Genomic DNA, 19,582 nt, shown 5'->3' with positions numbered 1-19,582 from the left:
TTTTGTTTTTTCCTTAAACTGTTTACTGTCTTTGATAATACACTTGGCACTTCAAAATACATTGATTACATCTTCATCTTTAAAAACTGGGTTCATTTGTGTGCAGTTTTCCATATTGGTGAGATTTGTCATGCATAGGTTAATATCTTATAATTAGAGATGTAAAAGAATTTAACTTAGAATATTGTCTACTGAAATGTCCTAGCTAAAACTATTCCTTTATCAATGCATTATTTTGGCATTTCCCCTCAATGAGCTTCACTCGAAGGCAGGGCATCAGCAAATGGCAATCAGGTTGCATTTCCAAAGAGTAGCTATAAATGAGGTCATCTTTTAAAGCAAGTGAGAGATAAGTTCGGTGACATCCTTTTTCTATCTCTAGTCAATTTTGTGGTGGCATTTTTAGTTTATAATGGCTAAGTATTCTGTAAATATAGCACTGGCCAGAAGTTTATATCTTTTTAATATTGTTAGTGTTAATAGGAGATGACTGAAATCACGCCCAGCTGTCAGGGGAGCTGCAGAACTGATTCTAGGAGTCGAGCCAAACAAGGAGAGATGCGTTTACTCACTAGACAGCATGTTGACTGCACATCCTAGTGGGGATAAAACATTGGGGGAAACCATTTTCTTTTCTGCTGGGAAAATTTCTTATTCCTAAGTAATAGAGGCTAAATAGATTTGAAAACTTCTGCTGACAATGTAACATCTATACAAGCACTTTTGTTATCGTATGTATGTGAACCATGGTGTATAGAGATATTTGTATTCCTTAGTAGTAGCAGCTATGCTACTAAAAATGTTAATTGATGCCAATCTTGAGAATCTAGATTCTGTTGAGTTCTTGTGCTTTTTAAAAAGAAATCCTCCTAGTAGAATTGGGAGCTGTCATTGTAGATAGAAACCTTTTTGTTTTTTTTAAATTTTTTTTAAAGGAATAGGACAAATGTACTGAAAGCAATTTCTTAGAAGCAGCAACGTTGACATTAGGAAGTATTTTCTTTCTTCTGAAAGTGACTAAATGTTCTCAATATTAGTGTGTTAGATATTGCCTTTGGATGTTTTGTGTTTTGTTGTTAAAGCCAAAAAGCAAATACTTTTTCCATTGTCTTTAAGTGTGATACAGGTGTTGATCAGGTACTGCTTTAGGATACTTTCACCTGGCTTGCCACCTTTTCCAGGAAAGGAGGGTAGCTTGTTTCAATAGATCTTGAGGCTCTAACAGCTGAAAAACATGTATGTGGCAAATGCTCATAGGCTGGACCTTGCTGTATCCAAGTGAAAATAAAAAGTACTCATGTCCCTTTCATTTGATCATTTCAGTTTTTTTAAACTACATGAGAAGTTGTGTGACTTTCTTTTAAGGTTTTATCACTAGCCCATTTCTGTTCCCTTCTGTTTTGTAGATTGAACAGATAATTCCAGGTAAAATATATCTGGTATTAAATAAATCATTTAAAAGCACAGAGCTCGAAAATACCTCTTGTGTCATTGAGTCAAACCCTCTATTATCTTGAAAAATTGTGTTAGATAATGAGTTTTAAAAAATAATCAGGGTTCTCTCTTGAAATCACACTGGCCGTGTTGGGGAAAACTATTCCAGAGCTTTCACAGGAATATAGTGGAGTACCTATGGGAATATGGTGGGAATTGCCAATTAACTTTGTTTAGATCAGGTAATACCTGTTCTTTTAGCAACTTGGTCCTTACTGCTTGCTACAGAACACCACTAGTATTTACTAGAAAAACATCGTATTCCCCCTGAACTTTGTTTCGCTTGAAAAAGCAATCCATAATCTTAGTTTTGTCTCAAAGTAGTTACCAGTAAACCTCATCCTTCTCTGCCTTTAATCCAATTTGAATTTGTTCTTATTGAAAATATTTTACTAGGTTTGTATTTAGCATTCTAAATTAGGTCTCACCAGTATTAATACTATTTTGTAGGGTTCTTCCCTACTTCTGCTTGATTCATGTCATAGACTTTAGCAACTGTGAATAAAGCAAATGTCATATTTAACATATTGTGGTGGTCTGATAGTTGACATGTGCATCCAGTGTTCTGTTTTCAAGTGCTTGATTCTCATTGTGCACTTAGGTATTAATTTCCACTATGCAAGTCACTGTATTTTATGTTTTAAAACTTGATAGTTTGTTACCAATGTCCTGAAAGGAATCCATCCATCTGATGCCTCCTTACATTTGTTGTCAGAATTGATCAGCATGTGATTTAGTGTGCATAAACCATTACCTAAAGTATCAAATTAGGTCATTCCCCAAATTGGTCATTCAGGAGCATTATTAAAAACTTCCCTTCAATCGAATCAATTTGAATAGTTCCCATTCAAATACAATCCACCTTTGTTCCTTCCATAGCCTTAGGTTCTTGTGTTAATCTCCACATTGTTGGAATTATCTTCTGTGGCACCCCACTTGAAGTATGCTGAGGTTCAGGTTAAACGTAGTGCAGTTCCTTTGTCTAGAAAATCACAAAAAAATACCAGCCAACTTAAGTAAAACTTCCCATGCTGTGATTGATCCCTTTTCCATTTGTCTTTGTGTTTTTGAAAAAAATAATAATCAAAACCTAGGCTAAAACCTTTCAAACTGTTGAGGTCAGACTAAAAATTGGCAGAATCACACCGCCCTTCTCTAAAAATGTGCAATGCTGCATATGGAGAGGTTCACATTGAACCTTGGACTATTTTGTTCTTCAGTAAGAATTCTTAATTGATTACAAAAACATGGGTTCTGGAGTGCAGTTACCATCTCTAGTATCATCTTTCTTCATGATGGATCTGTTCGCTGACTCTTGCGCAGGCTGTGTGGTATCAGGACCTAGATCACAACACCCTTAGAGCTACCCTTTGGATACCATGTCTGGCTTCCTTGACTCTAGAATTCTCCTTAGGAGGCTTTCTTCTGGCCTGAGATGTGAGATCCAGGAAAAGGTTTATCATCTCACTTGATTCGTGTACGCTTGCAATGCTCTTTTGAGGTTGAGATCCCTCCAGAGTTGCTTTAGCGCAGTATTGTGTTTCCTTACGCCAGTTTGTTTGACTTACCTTCACTAAGGTTCTTCTTTTAGAGCCATCTATTATATCACCTTTTTTAATTAATCTACTATTTTTAGTAACTGCTTGTCGGTCCAAAAAAGTCCCAGGTTCTGAGTCCTTCATAGTGTCTTGGTTTCGTAATTCCAGTTTGACAAAAATCATGGTTTTTTACAACTTTTTTAATGTAGTTTTTTTAATTAAGGTTTACTTAATTTTTGCCTGTTAGCTATGACCTTTTTTTTTTTTTTTATTAGTTATTGAGAAGAATGTTCTCAGCAGTTTGATTTAACATGAAAATGGTAAATAGTTATTAACTACTTATGTCAACATGCTTTTATTTAGATCCGTTTTCTGGAATAATGTGAAGAGGAAAAATAAAGGTCTTAAGATAGTAAAACCCCGAACGTTGTAATTGGTATGATTTTCATTGATGTTTCTTTGGAGAGAAAAGATTAAAAGCCTAGTGTTTTATATGTTTAAATATAATTGCATTGAAAGTGCTAAAACAGTTTACCAAGATAAGATTTTTTTTTTTTAATAGCAGCTGATCTAGTAAGTGATACATCAACTACAGTTTGCGGATGGTGAATAAAATTGTCAAAGTTCCGAAAGAGAGTTCTGTTAAAATTGGTGAAAATCAAAATCGCTAAGTTATCAGTAACCCAAATTAGGCAAACTGTTGGTAGTTGTTACATGTTAGGATTTTGAAGAGCAATTAAGTTAGGTTCTGTACCCTAAAGTTCCCAGAAAAATCTCATCCTGGCTATTTCAGGCTTTCAAAATTAGTTTCTTTAATTAATAGATCGAAGAGATGAAAGTGAGCAACTCTAGTTCCTCAGCTGCAACGTGCACTCTCATGAACTCTCAAAACACTCTCAGTTTATGGGAGTTACGTTGCAGCTGAGGAACAGAAGTGGTTCTAATGCACATACTGTCTCTGTTTACTAAAATGTGAAGCTCAATGCAAAACTGAGGTGGCAGCTCTGTACAACAAACCGTATTTTCTAAGCATGAGTACATGAAAATGGCAGCTTCTTACCCACTGCAAAGGCAGGTACATAGTTGATGTTAACCTATATATAAAGGGGTGAATGAACCTGTATGTAATCACAATATCAATAAATCCCCACTCGTGTTTTTTCGTGACTGCTTTTGAATCTGAGTCAATGTTTCTACAGTCCTGCATCCTCCCCAGTCTTTTCTGGCTTGCATCTTCCTTCTTTACAGCTACATCAACTACCAGCATTTTGGCTAAGCTGTTACACACGTGTGCACACACACACACGAATATATAAATAATTGAGTTTAGTTCTCCTAAGATTCTAGTAAGGTACATCGATGAATGCCACGAGTGGTGTATGACAGTGACTGCGATTGCATAGGGGAAAGATGGTGCCAGAGTAATGCTGTCTAAATTTGGTTTAAGTCGCTTTGGAGAACATATGTTTTGTAGTAAAGTAAAGCCGAAGATGTGACTTGTCCCTCTTCCAGAAGCTTTATGACATCAGAGTTGGTGACATGCGTTTGCATTAAATAATTTTGGAGTCTGTAAGCTGAAGCTCCAAATCATTTGTGGGAAATCTGTAAATGTTCAGAATTCTGATATAACATTAACTGGAACATTGAGAACAAAACTATTATGCTTGTGCTTCTGATGATCTGATTACCATTATTACATGCTCATATGAACCATGTGTAAAGTAAACATTTGAAAGAATTGAAGTTGCGGGTCATATTTGCAATTTTTCCCGTGTGTCATATTTGCAATTTTTCCCGTGTCCCATATTTGCAATTTTTCCCGTGTCCCATATTTGCAATTTTTCCCGTGTCCCATATTTGCAATTTTTCCCGTGTCCCATATTTGCAATTTTTCCCGTGTCCCATATTTGCAATTTTTCCCGTGTCCCATATTTGCAATTTTTCCCGTGTCCCATATTTGCAATTTTTCCCGTGTCCCATATTTGCAATTTTTCCCGTGTCCCATATTTGCAATTTTTCCCGTGTCCCATATTTGCAATTTTTCCCGTGTCCCATATTTGCAATTTTTCCCGTGTCCCATATTTGCAATTTTTCCCGTGTCCCATATTTGCAATTTTTCCCGTGTCCCATATTTGCAATTTTTCCCGTGTCCCATATTTGCAATTTTTCCCGTGTCCCATATGGCCAAATGTTAGAGTCTTATTGAGTAGTGACAGTTGTGAGCTTTGTTAGGGCAAGGCTGCTTCATGAGGACTGTGTCAAGAGTTTTAATGTTCACATGCAGTTACTAGAAGTAGTGAGGGGTTTCCTTTAGGCAGACTATCATATGTTTGTCTGCCTGTGGGTTTTTTTTCTGTGTCTTTCTGGACCATCTGACTTACCAGAGTAGGAGTACTGGAGTAAGAGAATAGTGTCTGTGACTAAGCATAGCTTTCCCTGTGCTTACTCATGGTATTTCGTCTAAAAATTCAAACGTCCTTCAAATCTTGTTTGATAAAAGATGGCTTGTATAAAAGCCAATAGAAGAGGAAGCTTTTCATTGATTTCAGTGATGCATCATGATGGTTCTCCTAGCACTTGCTGCACTACACTAAGCAGACTAATCGTTCCACCTCGGTTCTAGCTTCCAGCCTGCAAGGGGCGCTCTGGATACCTTCTCTCCTTCCCCTCTTGCCTCCATGTACCTGTAAGGGTAAGAATGTACTGTCATCTAATATAAACGTGCTTGTCAAGTAGGCTGCTGAGAGAAGGAATCTCCAGGTAAATTTCACAAAGGCATGTAACAGCAGCAAAAAAATCTTGAACTGGTGATGCTGTGGAAAAACAGTCACTTTGTGCAATCAGCTGGTCCCTGAATTAGAAATTGAAGCGAATTAGTATTGCTCCCAGCCACTTTCTAGTACTCTTTGCCAATACATATGGGCATCATTTAAATGCTTTGAATGGAAAGTTCAAAATCTTGTGGACTAGGAACTTATTTAAAGGAATCTGACTAAATGGTCAGAACTTTCAGAAAATACTTCAGTTGCAGAATCAACCAGGCTGTCCCTGTGTCCCAGGAAATAAGAAAATCAGAGGGCGGGGGGAAAAAGTGAAGGTTTACATCAACGTGTTAGAAAGTATCAATTGTCGTGGCCCTAAAACATTTTTGTTAGGATTCATGTATGTATTTTTCTTGTAGAAAAGCTTGTTTCTGGCACTTTCTCATTGGCTCTTAGACTAAAAAGCGTAATGACCTTTGAGTCTTTGGCAAAGTAAACCAGTTCACTCTTGGGAATCGTGGAAGCCTACAGACAGTCTGGCTGTTGGTACTTGGTAGTATGTTAACAGTTGTTAACATGGAGTACCACATTTTTTTGTGTGTCTACTGCTGAAACGGATTTTGAGATTATTAGCTTTGTTTTTAATTTTCAGGAAACTTGGGAGTTCAAGCTTTGCTTTCTTGTACTGGTTTTCACTAATACAGTTTAATTCAAACTGGGGAATCGGGCAAACTGGAATTTCAAAAGATCTAGGTATAGAGAGGAAATTACTTTCTACTGTATAGATACTTTGTACGATATAAATTTTTCTGTTGTATTTTGTTTGGAATGGAATAATCTGGTAATCTGAATGTCTCATGAAACAGGTAGAAATTGCACGTGTGATTCTGTTTTTCTACCTGTTCAGGGAGAATATAGTACAACATGGGATTAAAGAGAATCTTGAGCCTTAAAGTTAGGGCAAAACTACCTCGTCATTTGTACAGCAGAGAAATATATCCCAGATGGCATTGTTCTGATTTGAAAAAATTACATCTATGTTTTTGTGTATTAAAAAGAAAAAAAATGTGGCCTGGCTAGTGATTTGGTTTTTTCAGTGTCTAATTCTGATTTGTTTTTAAATGAAAATAACTGATTGTGAATCACTTGATGAAAATTAATTGTACAGTAAGTAATCTTTTCCTTTTGAGACCTGGGTTCAAATGTAACTTTTATCACAAGTGAAAGTAAGTCTTATAATCTATTTTACTTTGTAGCTAAGTCTTTTAACTTGGCATTGCTGGTGTTTTAAGAATGCCAAGTTAAAAATAGATTAGATTATGTTGGTTTGAAGTGAATATGTCCAGTGCGAGTCATACTGTACCTGACTTCTCCTGTTCCCTCATTTTAATAAGTACTAAAACTTTCACTCTCTAAAATGAGACTTTAACTGCAGTGATGATTGTTCCTAGATATAACCGTTTTAGACAGGCTTTTATGTATTTAGTTATTTAGTAAAAAAACTTAAAAGGTTCCTTTGTTTTATTAGGAGTCCACATCTCCAGTTGTTTCACCACAGCAATCCCCACCAACCTCTCCACATACATGGAGGAAGCACAACCGCCATCCCAGCGGAGGGAATAATGAACGACCTCTTGCTGGACCTGGGCCTTTTTGGGCTCCATTTAGTGAAGCACAACCAGGTATAAATGTCTTCTGTTATGCTTCAGCTCTAACCCAAAGTTGTGGAATTCTTAAATAAGTATATTAAATGAGTTTAGGGAAGTTTATCTTTGTGTTTTCCAATCCTGGAAACTTTCTTGCAGATTTGAATGTTCATGTTGGTGGCAGCACCGTGGAATCTGTGGTCTTGCATGTGGCGGATCCACTTCTTAGTGGGGTATGGGAAATGTTTAGAGTTTGGGGGTAGGGAAACAGAGTATGAAGGTTTCCCAGTGGAAAGTTTTCTAATACAAAACTAACGTCGTATTGAAATTGTGCAGGGACTGTTAGTATACCCAAAAATGTGGGAAGCTCAAGGGAAAGCAGCAGATAATGTATTGTTTGTTTGAATTATGTTTCTGGTAGATTAGATGAATTGTCAGAACAACTAATTGTCTTAAGAGGTTTTTTTTGCTTTCCTGAAAGTTTATGTAAACAGAACTGAAGCTACTGTATCTCCAGTCTGTTGAGGTGGAACCACTTGTTTCAGTACAGCTTTTCATCCTTTGTTGTTCTTTGTTTAACATGAAGACGCTCCCTGTTGTTGGAGACTGCTGTATTTGGATTTAAAAAGCTTTCCCCTTTAACTCACTTTTCAAAAAGTTCTATTTTCTTTTCTGATATCTGATAGACAATAAATATGAGAACAGTGGAGCAATTCTAATTCAGGTTCTGATTTTGATGATACTGATAAATAGTGTGTTGTATTTTATAGTCTGTAGATTCAGATTGAACAGTGTTTGGTTTATTTCAGTTGTGATAGTCTAAAATTGATCTGTTACCTTTTTAATTTATTGTCATTCGGTAGATAGAAGCATCTGTGGAGGACCAGGGATTCTGTTGTTAGAATTGGTTGGATAAGGAAATAAAACTTATTTTAGAAGTGAAGTGGTTTGTAGGCAGAGGTTTATGCCAGTGTCCTGGACATTGTTTGCTGATAAGTGACAGTAATTTTAGAATAAAAAAATAAAGATGATTAGTCTGCTCATTGCATATATAATCACTTCTGAGGGTTCAGTCCAGGCATTGTAATTTCACAGCAGTCAAGTTCTTGACTTTTTTTCTTGCATAGTTTAGTTGATTTGCTTTTCATGCAAGCTGAAATACAAGTTTGTCTGGTAACTGATTTCTAACTTGTGAAGTTTTTCTAAATTGTGAAGTCAGGGACTCCGGGAAAGTATGCAAATTATTCCTGCTGTTGAAGAGTTCAATGTTGTCCTCTTAACATGGTATTAGAACTTCATTTTCATATTTCAGTTTGGCAATGCTTTCCCTGGGCTGTCTAGTGGATAATTTTTTTCAGTAGTTGTCTGAAAATATTCTGAACTAGCTTAATATTAATTGATTTTATATCCCACACTGAAACACATTCATAGTGTGTTTAAAGTAATTTGGAGATTCTGCTATAGAAGGTTTGTCTGTTCCGCCAATGCTAAGATTAGAGTGGGTTTTTATACATTAGTTTAACAAAAATTGTCATCCTGAATCACTGTGGATGATTCTTTGGCACTGCAGGTGATTAATTATTCCTTTGAATTTCAGCTGTTTTAGACAGTTTGTCATTCTTTTTTCCTATCTTGAGCCTACTTTTTAAGGATATCATTTTGTAGAAAAATGTTCTGCTGATAATTGGGTAGAACCAGACAGACTGTTGATTATTTTTCTTAAAATCAGCTTTGCAAGCTCGTCTTGGTTCCAGTGCAAGATGTTCTTGAGAAATCGGGTAACATGCAAATATATGATACTATTTCAGTAGGATTTAAGGCAGGACTATATCATTTCACTTGTGATCCAAGAAAAATAAGAACCCAGGTCTCTCTGCTTGTGTTTCACATCATGTGAAATGTTGTTTGAGGGTAATGGGATTGTCAACTGAAAGCATGGAACCTCAAGTGTGAAAATGTTTCTGATGGGTCTAATAGTAAACAGCATGTTGCCTTAAACTGGAAGGACAAAAATCAAAACATTTTTTTTTGTTTGGAGAAAGGTATGTTCAAAAAAGAAGATTCTGACTTGTGCATAGGACTCTCCATTGCATCAACATACTCCCACTGTGAACAAAATTAAATAGTGTTTTCTGTATCAACTTGGGTTGCAGAATAATTATTAGATGATGACCCAATTGCAGTTTTTTAAAAAATTTTACACTTTGTCTTGTATCAGAAGTCTTAAGCATAACTTATAGCTGTAGTCCTCAGTTTCTTGAGGAAGAAAACCTGTTCTCATCTCACAGAGCAAAACTATTTTTTACAATTTTTTTTGCCACTGTGTTATTCAGTAATTCAGTTATGAAGCATCACTAACTCTATCCTAAGCAGCTGGACTCTGAGGGACTGTCAAGACTAGGTCAGTCTTACACATATGCGTACACATATGAAATCAGAAGCCAAGGTTTGTTACCATCTTTCTTCAAGCCTTTTTGCAAAGAGAGCCCCAAAGGGTGTGCATGTATTTTACTTTAATATCAGGAATTTAAAGTTCAGTGACAGACGTTGATCACCCATGCAGAATGACGTTTAGAGTTCCTTCAGGTCTCATCCTTAAATGTCAGAGTCAATTCTATTAAAACCTGAGTCTCTCAAGTCTTCTACGTGTCTTTGATTTAACAGTTTAAGATAAATCTGTTCAAAAATCATGTCTCGGTTCTGGCTTGCATCTCTGGATCAGTCTTAATAGAATAGTGCAGTGGATGACAACCTCTTGTAGGAAACAGAATTGTATATGAGATGAGAGCCCTCCGTTCCTATAGTTACGAGAGAGAAAGAAAATACTTCATACTTTTACCTTTTCAGCTCATTTTGGATCACAGCTTCAGCTGCCAGAAGGATGCTGACTGTGACAAACTTGGGAGAAAGAACCCCTTCCCCACTTCAAATGATAGTTGAGTAGCATGTCAGAACAGGGGCTGGAAATTATCTTTTGTTACCTTGTAATCTGTTTGGAATGGAAGCAAAGCAGGGTGTTTATGTTGGTAGTATCCAGATAATGATTTCAAACTAGTGAAAAATCTGAGATGTTCTGTTCAGTCATAGGACCTCTGTTAGATTTCTTTGGTGTTACATCAAAGTTGTGTTTTGATGGCTGCAAGTTCTCATACATATTCAGACATAAGCCACACTTCTTTCTTGTCCTCATTGGGAGAGATTTTGCTGCAGTTCATGAAATCAAGAACCAGAAAACTTGATGGACAGAAATGGAACATGGTTACTGTACTAACAGTTCGCTTGCATCTTTAGAGTCCTGAGATATTTACTGTACTTGCAGGGGACTGAATAGTCCTTTGTCTCCTAGTCACTGCTTCAATAACTGTTGACAATTGGCCTTATTACAGGTTAAAAATTATTTATAAAATTTTAAGACAAAATGCTGTAGAGCTCTTCACTCCCTTAGTAATCACATCCAGGTACTTACCTTCTGATTTTGTTTCATCACAAATTGGTGTTAAGGCGAGCTCTTGCTAGTTCATAAAGTTAGTTGAAAGTTTACTTCTCTGTAAGTAAACCCACATTTGTACAGTTATTGAAAAGTACAAGCTACTCGGATATTATCTAGACAGACAATTTCTTACACTTAACCCCTCACTTTGAGCTACAAATTTAACTTTTATCCCAAAGGAAATTAGATAGTTTTCCACAAGTTATCAGTGTGTTGGTAAAATATTCAGGCTGGAGGAGAAGGATATAGAGCAGCCACAGGAATTCAAGTTAGATCTTCATACTAAAGATAGTGCATTAGACTTCACCAGCTGGTTCTAATCTGATAATTGGTCTTAGGTCTATGGCCATTTAAAGTGCTATTAATGGCGTTCTTATTGATGAAAATGCAGAGAGACCACTGGAGGTTGTTTCTTCACTGGGTTCAAATCATAAAATGAAAATACGCTGATTATTCCAAGTCTTCTCTGTGACCTGGTTTTATTCCACCTTTCCTTCTATCTCAGCATTCCCAGTCTGGTTTTGTAGTTCGAGAAGAAAGTGAATGGTGGCTCTCTCTAATTCAAATGTCAATTAGATATAGTTCTAACGATTGGGAATTAAGTTACTGGCTGGTGGCAGCCCATGAGTATGTGTGCAGGTCCAGATGTCTGTGTTACTAGGAATGTAATCATTCTGCAGTGTTCTTCAGCCTTCCCATCCCATGTCCTAAAATGTTGCATCACAGAGTGAGTAACAGGAACAGTGAAGCACAAGTTTATTCTCAGGATGATTTGGACAGAAAGGAAACAGTTCTTGTAGTCCTTGTGAAGTATTCTGAAGGTGGGACAGTATGGTGCTACTGGCACCTCCATTGCTGCCAAAGTACTGCTTTGGAAGAGGTGCTGGGCTAAGGGGGTTACAAATTGAACTGTACCAAGACAACTTGTTGGGAAAAGTCAAAGCGGAGTAAATATATATATAAGTTAGTGTAATAATATCAGTGTCTAAGGGGCAGAGAAGGGGAGAGCCATTGTATCAAAAGTAACATTTGAGTGTGGCACATGCATAGGAGAGAGGGAAAGGACTTGTCTGTTGGTCCTGTCCCAAGGGAGACCAGGTGGAGAGAGACACAGCTTTTCTGCATATTTCTTTCTAGTGTTTCAGAGTGTTCGCAGCTCCTGAAGAATAGCCCCAAGGCAAAAAGCACTGTCAAACGCATCGCTTTTATTATCAGTTTTGGATAAAGTCACTAGAAGCTCCAGGCCACATCAGGGGCTTCCAGAAGTGGAGGACATATTTAGGAACAAAAGGAGTAGGTAGTAGTGGCTTTTTATCCTAGTAAAGCTAACTCTGGGGGGAAAAAAAAAAAAAACACAAACAAAAAACCCCCACAAAATGAAACAAAAATAACAACAGCAAAAAACCCCCACCAAACAACAAACCCCTAAAACCCCTTTGTGGTATTATCATATTTTGATGAAATTCAGAAATAATGTAACCTTTCAATTTTGTATGTTTGACCTTTAGTACTCCTTCAGAAAATCTTTCTTCCCCTGGAAATATCAATTTTTGTTCTATATAATTCAAGATTCAATGTATTGTGCACAATTACAGCTATTGTACGTAGCAGAAGAGCAAAGATAAAGCAGTTGTAAGCATTTCTTTAATTACCTTCTCCTATGAAAAAGGTCATTTATGGAATGAAAGAGTAATTGCGTGTTGGAAGATTTTATATATCAATTTTGTATACTAACAATGTTGCTGTTCCTTGAGATGTTAGCCCTCAGTGTGCCTCACTGATTCTCACATTACCTTCACTGCAGATTGTGTGCTTGTAGTGTCATCAGTCTCCAAGAACCTGAAATTGTTGATATTTGTCAGCTTAATAAATAGTTTGCTTATATATAAATGGACTTCTGATAGCAATATTATTTAGTCAACATCTTGACGATAAATTCTTGAGTTTCATTGCTTCAATTTAGGTCTTAGTGGCAGGATTAAAATTATGTTAATATCATCTGTCTTGTTTGTGGATTGTATGGAGGGCTTACAGAAAATCAGAAGAAATGGAACTGCCTTTTAAAAGGAAATCTGCTTCTACAGAAATTCCTATCTAAGCATGATTTTATTTAATGTATTTCAAGAGAAAGCATTTAGTTGTGCAAGAAGAGTAGATTAAAGTCATCGGTTTCACAGCTGCTGTTTAGATTTAAGGAGTTCAGCATTACTTTTAGGAGTCAGGAGAATGGAGTCCTGGGATTCTTACAGACTTGTTCTAGGTGGTTTGTTTTCCTCTGATCTGAATTCCTTGAATTTTTAATTTACAAGTGCAGTTGAAGAGAATTTTGAGGACTTTGTACATAGAGCAGTGGGTGGCCCAATCGTTCTATAGTTGCTTCATAGTTATTTTAATATTAAGACATTGAACATCAGCAGTACTTGAGAAGTAGATTATAACAAGAGACTGCGTGAATATTAATTACTGTGTTCCAGATAGTTAATACACTGCAGATGTCAGCACTCTATATGGATGCCTTTTATTATTCTTGGCCTGTTTTTAAGCAACTGAGTTAAGTTAGTCTAGAAATAATTTAGGAAAAAAAATTACCTGTACCAAAAAGCATGATTCATAAGAGGAGTTTCCAAGGCTTTGTTCTTTGAATGGCAAACTAAACCCAAAAAAGAAAAAAGTTTAATAATAATTATAATAAAGTTGCGTACTAATATTGTATGCTACTTTTAAATAAATGTCCATACAAGTGTTGCTCAGTGCAGTTAGGAGAAAATGTGGAGTATTAACTAACTCATTCAAAACACATTAAATGGGTAAAACCCAATATACATTTTACACATGTTGCAATAAGTTTGTTCCTCTCGTCTGTCTTTTTAGTACAGATTTAAGCTGACCTAATGTAAAAATCTACAGAAGTGAGTTGTCAGGAGGTGAACTTTGTCAACATGGTGCAATTTGGTTTTTATTTTCTTCACCATTCTACAAGTGTGTATCTCCTTAACAGGAGCGTGTGCTTCAGGATTATTTTTTTTTTGACCGCTTTCCATATCCATAGTTTTTACTCAGTTTTCAAGGTTGTCTTTTGAAAAGGAAATGTTTCTTCTACTTTCAGGCTCATCTACTTCTAGTGATCCCATATGGTCTGGCCATTCACCACCACCCCATCAAGAAAATTGGGTCAGTTTTGCAGATACCCCACCAACCAGTGCTCTTTTAGCCATGCATCCTGCTTCTGTCCAGGTGTGACACTTTATTGGTATTTGATTTGCTTCATTCAGATTGATGTTGCAATCCTTTCTTTTTTTTTTTTTAAATATAGTTTCATTGCAGATGTTTACTGTGTATCTGTGCTGTAGTGTGTTCAGTGCCATTTACCCAACAGATACTTGTTTCATTGAGTTGACTTCATTTGAAGTGATTAACTGAAAGCTACTAATTTTAAAAAATGTCAAAAATTATGGCTTTAAAACATGTGTTTAGCTTTTTTGCATTTGTGCCATACCTTTTTTTTTCGTGCTTACATATCTGCAGTCATTCCTATCCATATGTATCAGTGTGCAAAAATCCCCTGCCATTATCCTGTAGATGCAATCTGCTGATAGTTTCCTGCAGTTGTTAAACTACTGTGAGATTTAACTATGCTTTATTTTTTGAAGGCAAGAAGTTGAGAATTCATAGAAGCATTTTAGGTAGATAATACTGAGGAAAAATATTTCATTTCAGGACCAGACAACAGTACGAACTGTAGCATCAGCTACAACAGCAAATGAAATTCGTAGGCAATCAAGTAGTTATGATGACCCCTGGAAAATAACTGATGAACAAAGGCAGTATTATGTTAATCAGTTTAAAACGATTCAACCTGATCTAAATGGATTTATACCAGGTAAGTTACTCTTTAAAAAAATATAATTGTGGGTGCAGCAGTTCTGTTACAAAGACTTTGTTGTGTACTTAGGTTTGCATACCATTTTGAAGGAAGTTATGCATTTTACTGATAATGGTCTAGTAAACTCCAGTGTAATTCAAGAAAGGACTTGAAACCAGTTTGCCTTTTTCCTTCTTTTAACCCCAGTAGTTAGTGTCATTTTTCCTAAAACCTTTGCTAAATAGCTCATTTTCTTTACCATAGCTCTAAGTCTTCTAATGATTTAACTTGCTTTAAATATTAAAAATGGTTATTGTAATTTTTCAGGATCTGCAGCTAAAGAATTTTTCACTAAGTCAAAACTACCTATTCTTGAACTTTCTCATATTTGGTAAGTGTTAATGTGTCTCGATTCGGGATAATTATTTAGAAAGATGACAGCTATCTGGCAGTCATCTAATAATCTGCTTACTAGAAAGTGCTATTAAGTGAAATTTCACTATACTCTAATATGTTCAGTCCTACTCTTATTTATGCCAATATTACTTTAGTAGGCTTCAATGAGTCACAGCTGGCACTATTTGCAAGGCATTTTGTGCTTTTGAGGAATTTTCAAACACTTCAGAGTGAGAAGTAATTTATTTGAGGTTTTTGTTGTTGAAGATGCAGTTACATTTAAATAATTCCTTATCTGTATTTACTCATTCAAGTCTAAGTTTAAATATAAATATATTTGCATCTATACATTTCAAATGCACTTACTGAGACTTGATGACAAATTTAGCTTTGACTTGGTGCAAAGCTTGTTTTTCATTGTATTCTGGAGTTTGTTCTGCATCATTGCATGCTGTCATTAAATGGCTTACTTTGGCAGATTTGATCTTTCTTTCAGTGTAATGATTTCTAATTCAGGTATTTTCCCATTTGAAATAAGTCACATTGCCTCAGCACTATCGTTTCTTGAGTAGACTTTGCCAAAAATCAGAGGCCAAAGGTACTGTGTAGTGCTGTCTTAAATGAGTTAAAAACCTGGAGAGATAAAAGTAGGTTTAAATGATCTTTAAGCTCTAAGAAATGTTATTGATGAAGGCTCATCTTTTGAAGAGTAAAGCATGTAGCACTAATATGAAGCGTGTAATAGGTTGAAATGAATTATAAACTGCATTATTTGATTCTTCCAAGTAGAAGTGTCTTTTGGAAATAAAATAACCTTAAGAAACTTTATTTATACTAAGTTTTCCTTCCTAGGGAACTGTCAGATTTTGATAAAGATGGTGCGCTGACGTTGGATGAGTTCTGTGCTGCATTTCATCTGGTAGTTGCTAGGAAGAATGGGTATGACTTGCCAGAAAAGTTACCTGAAAGTTTAATGCCCAAACTGATTGATTTGGAAGACTCAACGGGTAAGACCATGCTTCAACACAAATTTTGCTATTTTCAAATGATGGTGTAGTTGTTAAAGTATATCAGCAGATATTTATAGGTTTCTATAACGCATTAGTCAGTATGAAGTTAAGCAATGTGCAATTTTTAGAACTTTAGTACTTGTTTCTGTGCAGGGAGAGTTATTTGGGAAGAGTACACGTATTGACCATTGCATTTGGAAATGCTGCCTGTGTCCTTTAAAGGTTAAGGAAAACAAAATTGCCACAGGATGGATTTTATTCATGATCAGCTGTTGTGTTCCAAATTCCCAATCCAGCTATAGTTCAAACTTGCTTTCAAATGAATATGCTTCCAGTTCACCCTCATTTCTGAAAATATGACATGAGTTTCTAAGTCTTGAAGGTACTTAGAAAGTATTCCCAGATTTAGTGTGAGAGGTGGGACTGTAGTTTAAAAGTATAGGATCAGTAGCACAGATTTTTTTTTTTTTTTCAATTCTACTCCTGACTTGACAGCAGGATTTATACTCTGTTGCTTTGGCACCTCGTCTTTCCTTGCGTAGTCCTTTACCTTTGGATGCTCCCAGATAAACCAGTGAATGTATGAGTTTTGGTTGTTAATGTTTACTAAAACCTCAGTCCCATAACTGAAAAGCAAACTACTGGTCCATGTAAAGTGATGTTTTAAAACAGCATGTTTTTGGCCATCTTCCTTTTTTTATTTAGAACAGATAAACAAATCTGAATATTTTAAAACTGCTTTAGGTGACTTTTTAACAATCAGTCTTTGCTTGGAAAGTCAGGTCATGCTGTGGGTGCACAGCTGCTAAGTTTTCCTAGGATTTTATTTCTTTTTACTAAATGCTTCAAAGGGGATATCTTCATACTGTGTTTGTAGGATGTCAAAGACTTTCATCTGGCAATTATTGACGAGTTCTTCAACTAGATATTGTGGCTCTTACTACCTCTGCTTTAATTATTAAACCATTTTCTGTGGGAGTATCTTGGCTCCTCAAAGAACCTTTCCAACTGAAGTGTTTTCAGTATGAGTAAACACGTACCTGATCTTCTACTGCCTTTATTGGTAGTAGATTTCAAGGCTTTTATCGTTCGGCTGAAGTTGTCTGGAAACTTTATAAATTAGACATTAAACCAGAAAGTGTTATGTGTATGTTTATTATTCTTATTTTACAGGCAACTTTGTTAATATCAGACTTTAACTTATTTCCATGAGGTACAAAATGGTCTTAAAATTTGAGGAAAAACTACTTTTAAAAGTAGTAAAAAAAAAATATATATACAAATAAATGCTTTTTGTAATATTTTTTTCTTAATTTGGGCCACCAGTATTGGAAATAGCTCATCTATAGCATTTAACACAAATTATCACTGAGTATGTTGAATAAAAGACCTTAGGAGAAGTTACTGATGTGATTTTACTTGCGGTAAAAATTCACCAATTCACCAACATACATTTACTATTTTAGTCTAAATTAAAAGTTATTCATAGGTAGTATGTGCAGACTGACGTGCATGATAAATTACATGGGTTCAACTTAAGGACTGTCAATCAGCCTAGAAAGATCAACCAGTTAAATTTCTGTAATTTTTACTTTTTAGTTCCCATAAAAGCTGTATTTCAATAAAGCTTCCTTCCAACAGCCTGCTCAGAAATAGAAACTGAAAAATACGGCACCGGGGTGTCTTTTTGAGCGCACTTTTTTTATGGGATGCAACTTTATTTGTAAAGAAATTGTTAGTCATCTTCTGCTGACTGAAGCCTCAGGGTGAATAACGTACTTTCAAAATGTTCAAGGTGAATTACTTGAATGTCTTTTTTTAAACCAGTGTGTAAGAGGGGAAACTTTAGTTCAAAAGTGTCGACAGTACTCTTGTTAACTCTGTCGTTTTGTTAGAAACTTTCCCCTTGGTCTTCCATGCTTCTGCTCTGGGCTTGGAACTTGCTGTCTCTTTCCATTTTGACTTTTGAGCTGGTGACCGGCAGAAAGAGAAGTATCAGAGGGCTCGCTGCGCCCTATGGCTCTGACGGAGGGAAGGAAGAGCTCTCATGGTCTGCTCTGGCAGCCTGTCTCCCCTCAGCCCCTGTAAATCTATTACGTGACCAACTGAGGTGTCCCAAGCCTGTTAACGTATTGGTTTTGTCCTACATCTGGTTTCATGACCAGGGATGTGTATTTCTCTCACATGACATAGACCTATTGTATACTAAAGCATTTATAGTGTGAGGGTGGTGAAGTACTGGAACAGGTTGCCCAGGGAGGTTGTGGATGGCCCGTCTCTGGAAGTGTTTAAGGCCAGGCTTTGAGCAGCCTGCTCTAGTGGAGGTGTCCCTGCCCATGGCAGGGGGGTTGGAACTCAATGATCTCTAAGGTCCCTTCCAACTCTAACCATATGATTCTACAGAGTTGGTCTTTTTTTCTCGTATAGCACTACACTTCTACAGAAAAAAAAAAAAGTTAAATGAGGTGCTAATATCTTTCTGCTGACAAAGGAGAGAAATGTTTTAAGTTCTTAGAATCATGTGGTAAATCTACAATACAATTGAATGACTTTAGCATTTTGAATTGGGTCGTACACTTCAAATAATTATTTGGATTGCAGCAGTTCCAGTTACGATTTAATGCCGTGTTGTGGTATTTGTAGATAGAAAATGTCAGCTCTTCAGAATGAGCAAGATCTGTCTGCGTAAGAGCAGCCTGTAGAAGAAGACTGCAGTGAATGAAAATGGGAGCATGAAGTCATGCAGTTTTACAAATCCTCTAAGTTCTCATAGATTTATTTTATGAATTGAATACTGTTGATAGCATCTGCATCTGTCTTGGCGGAATTTGATCTGCAGCTGAAAAGAGTACTAGTCTCACATCCTGTTATGTAAATAAATGTAAATGTTTTCCTTTAAACTAAATTTTATCTCCATTAAAGGTCCCAACCCTTTACAAAACTCAAAGCAAGTTTTGCTTTTCTGTGAAATTGTTCTTTGTTTGGGCTGCTGCAACAATGCCATTTCTTTGTAAGAAAAGCAATCTGCCATACTTTGTGTCTTACACAACTTAATTACTTGAACCCTGAAGTTTTCCATAGGTGCCTTCTGCACATTTCATGTAGACACTTGCAAAATTCCTTGAATTATGGGTAGCTGTGCAGTCTGTCCACAGCAGTTCTCAGCTTTATCCTTTGACCTTGTGTTTAACTGTAGTAGTTAGTTCGGTTATTGAGTGCTCCACTGCTGAAATGAGAATTTTGATTGTTTAACACATCAGAAAATTTTAGTCCATATTACACTTTAGAGCAATTGATATGCAATACACATTCCCAAAATATTACCACAGGCATATTTTGAACTTAGTATATTATTTCGTATAAAATGACCACACAGTATGTCAT

The 19,582-nt window shown here is 36.2% G+C and overlaps 1 protein-coding gene across 8 annotated transcripts in view; it reads left to right on the top strand.

The window, feature by feature from the left end:
• Positions 1–19,582, top strand: part of REPS1 (RALBP1 associated Eps domain containing 1) — a 62,382-nt gene that overhangs the window by 22,141 nt on the left and 20,659 nt on the right. For all 8 annotated transcript variants that reach the window (XM_074164307.1, XM_074164299.1, XM_074164281.1 and 5 more), the window contains exons 4-8: positions 7,323–7,476; positions 14,037–14,164; positions 14,648–14,810; positions 15,120–15,183; positions 16,041–16,195. In XM_074164307.1, coding sequence (XP_074020408.1) covers positions 7,323–7,476; positions 14,037–14,164; positions 14,648–14,810; positions 15,120–15,183; positions 16,041–16,195 — 664 coding nt within the window. The remainder of the gene's footprint in view (positions 1–7,322; positions 7,477–14,036; positions 14,165–14,647; positions 14,811–15,119; positions 15,184–16,040; positions 16,196–19,582) is intronic.

This window comes from Numenius arquata, chromosome 2, assembly GCF_964106895.1.
Source record: "Numenius arquata chromosome 2, bNumArq3.hap1.1, whole genome shotgun sequence".
In the NCBI taxonomy this organism is placed as follows: Eukaryota; Metazoa; Chordata; class Aves; order Charadriiformes; family Scolopacidae; genus Numenius; species Numenius arquata.
This window is presented reverse-complemented; position numbering and strand designations above follow the sequence as displayed.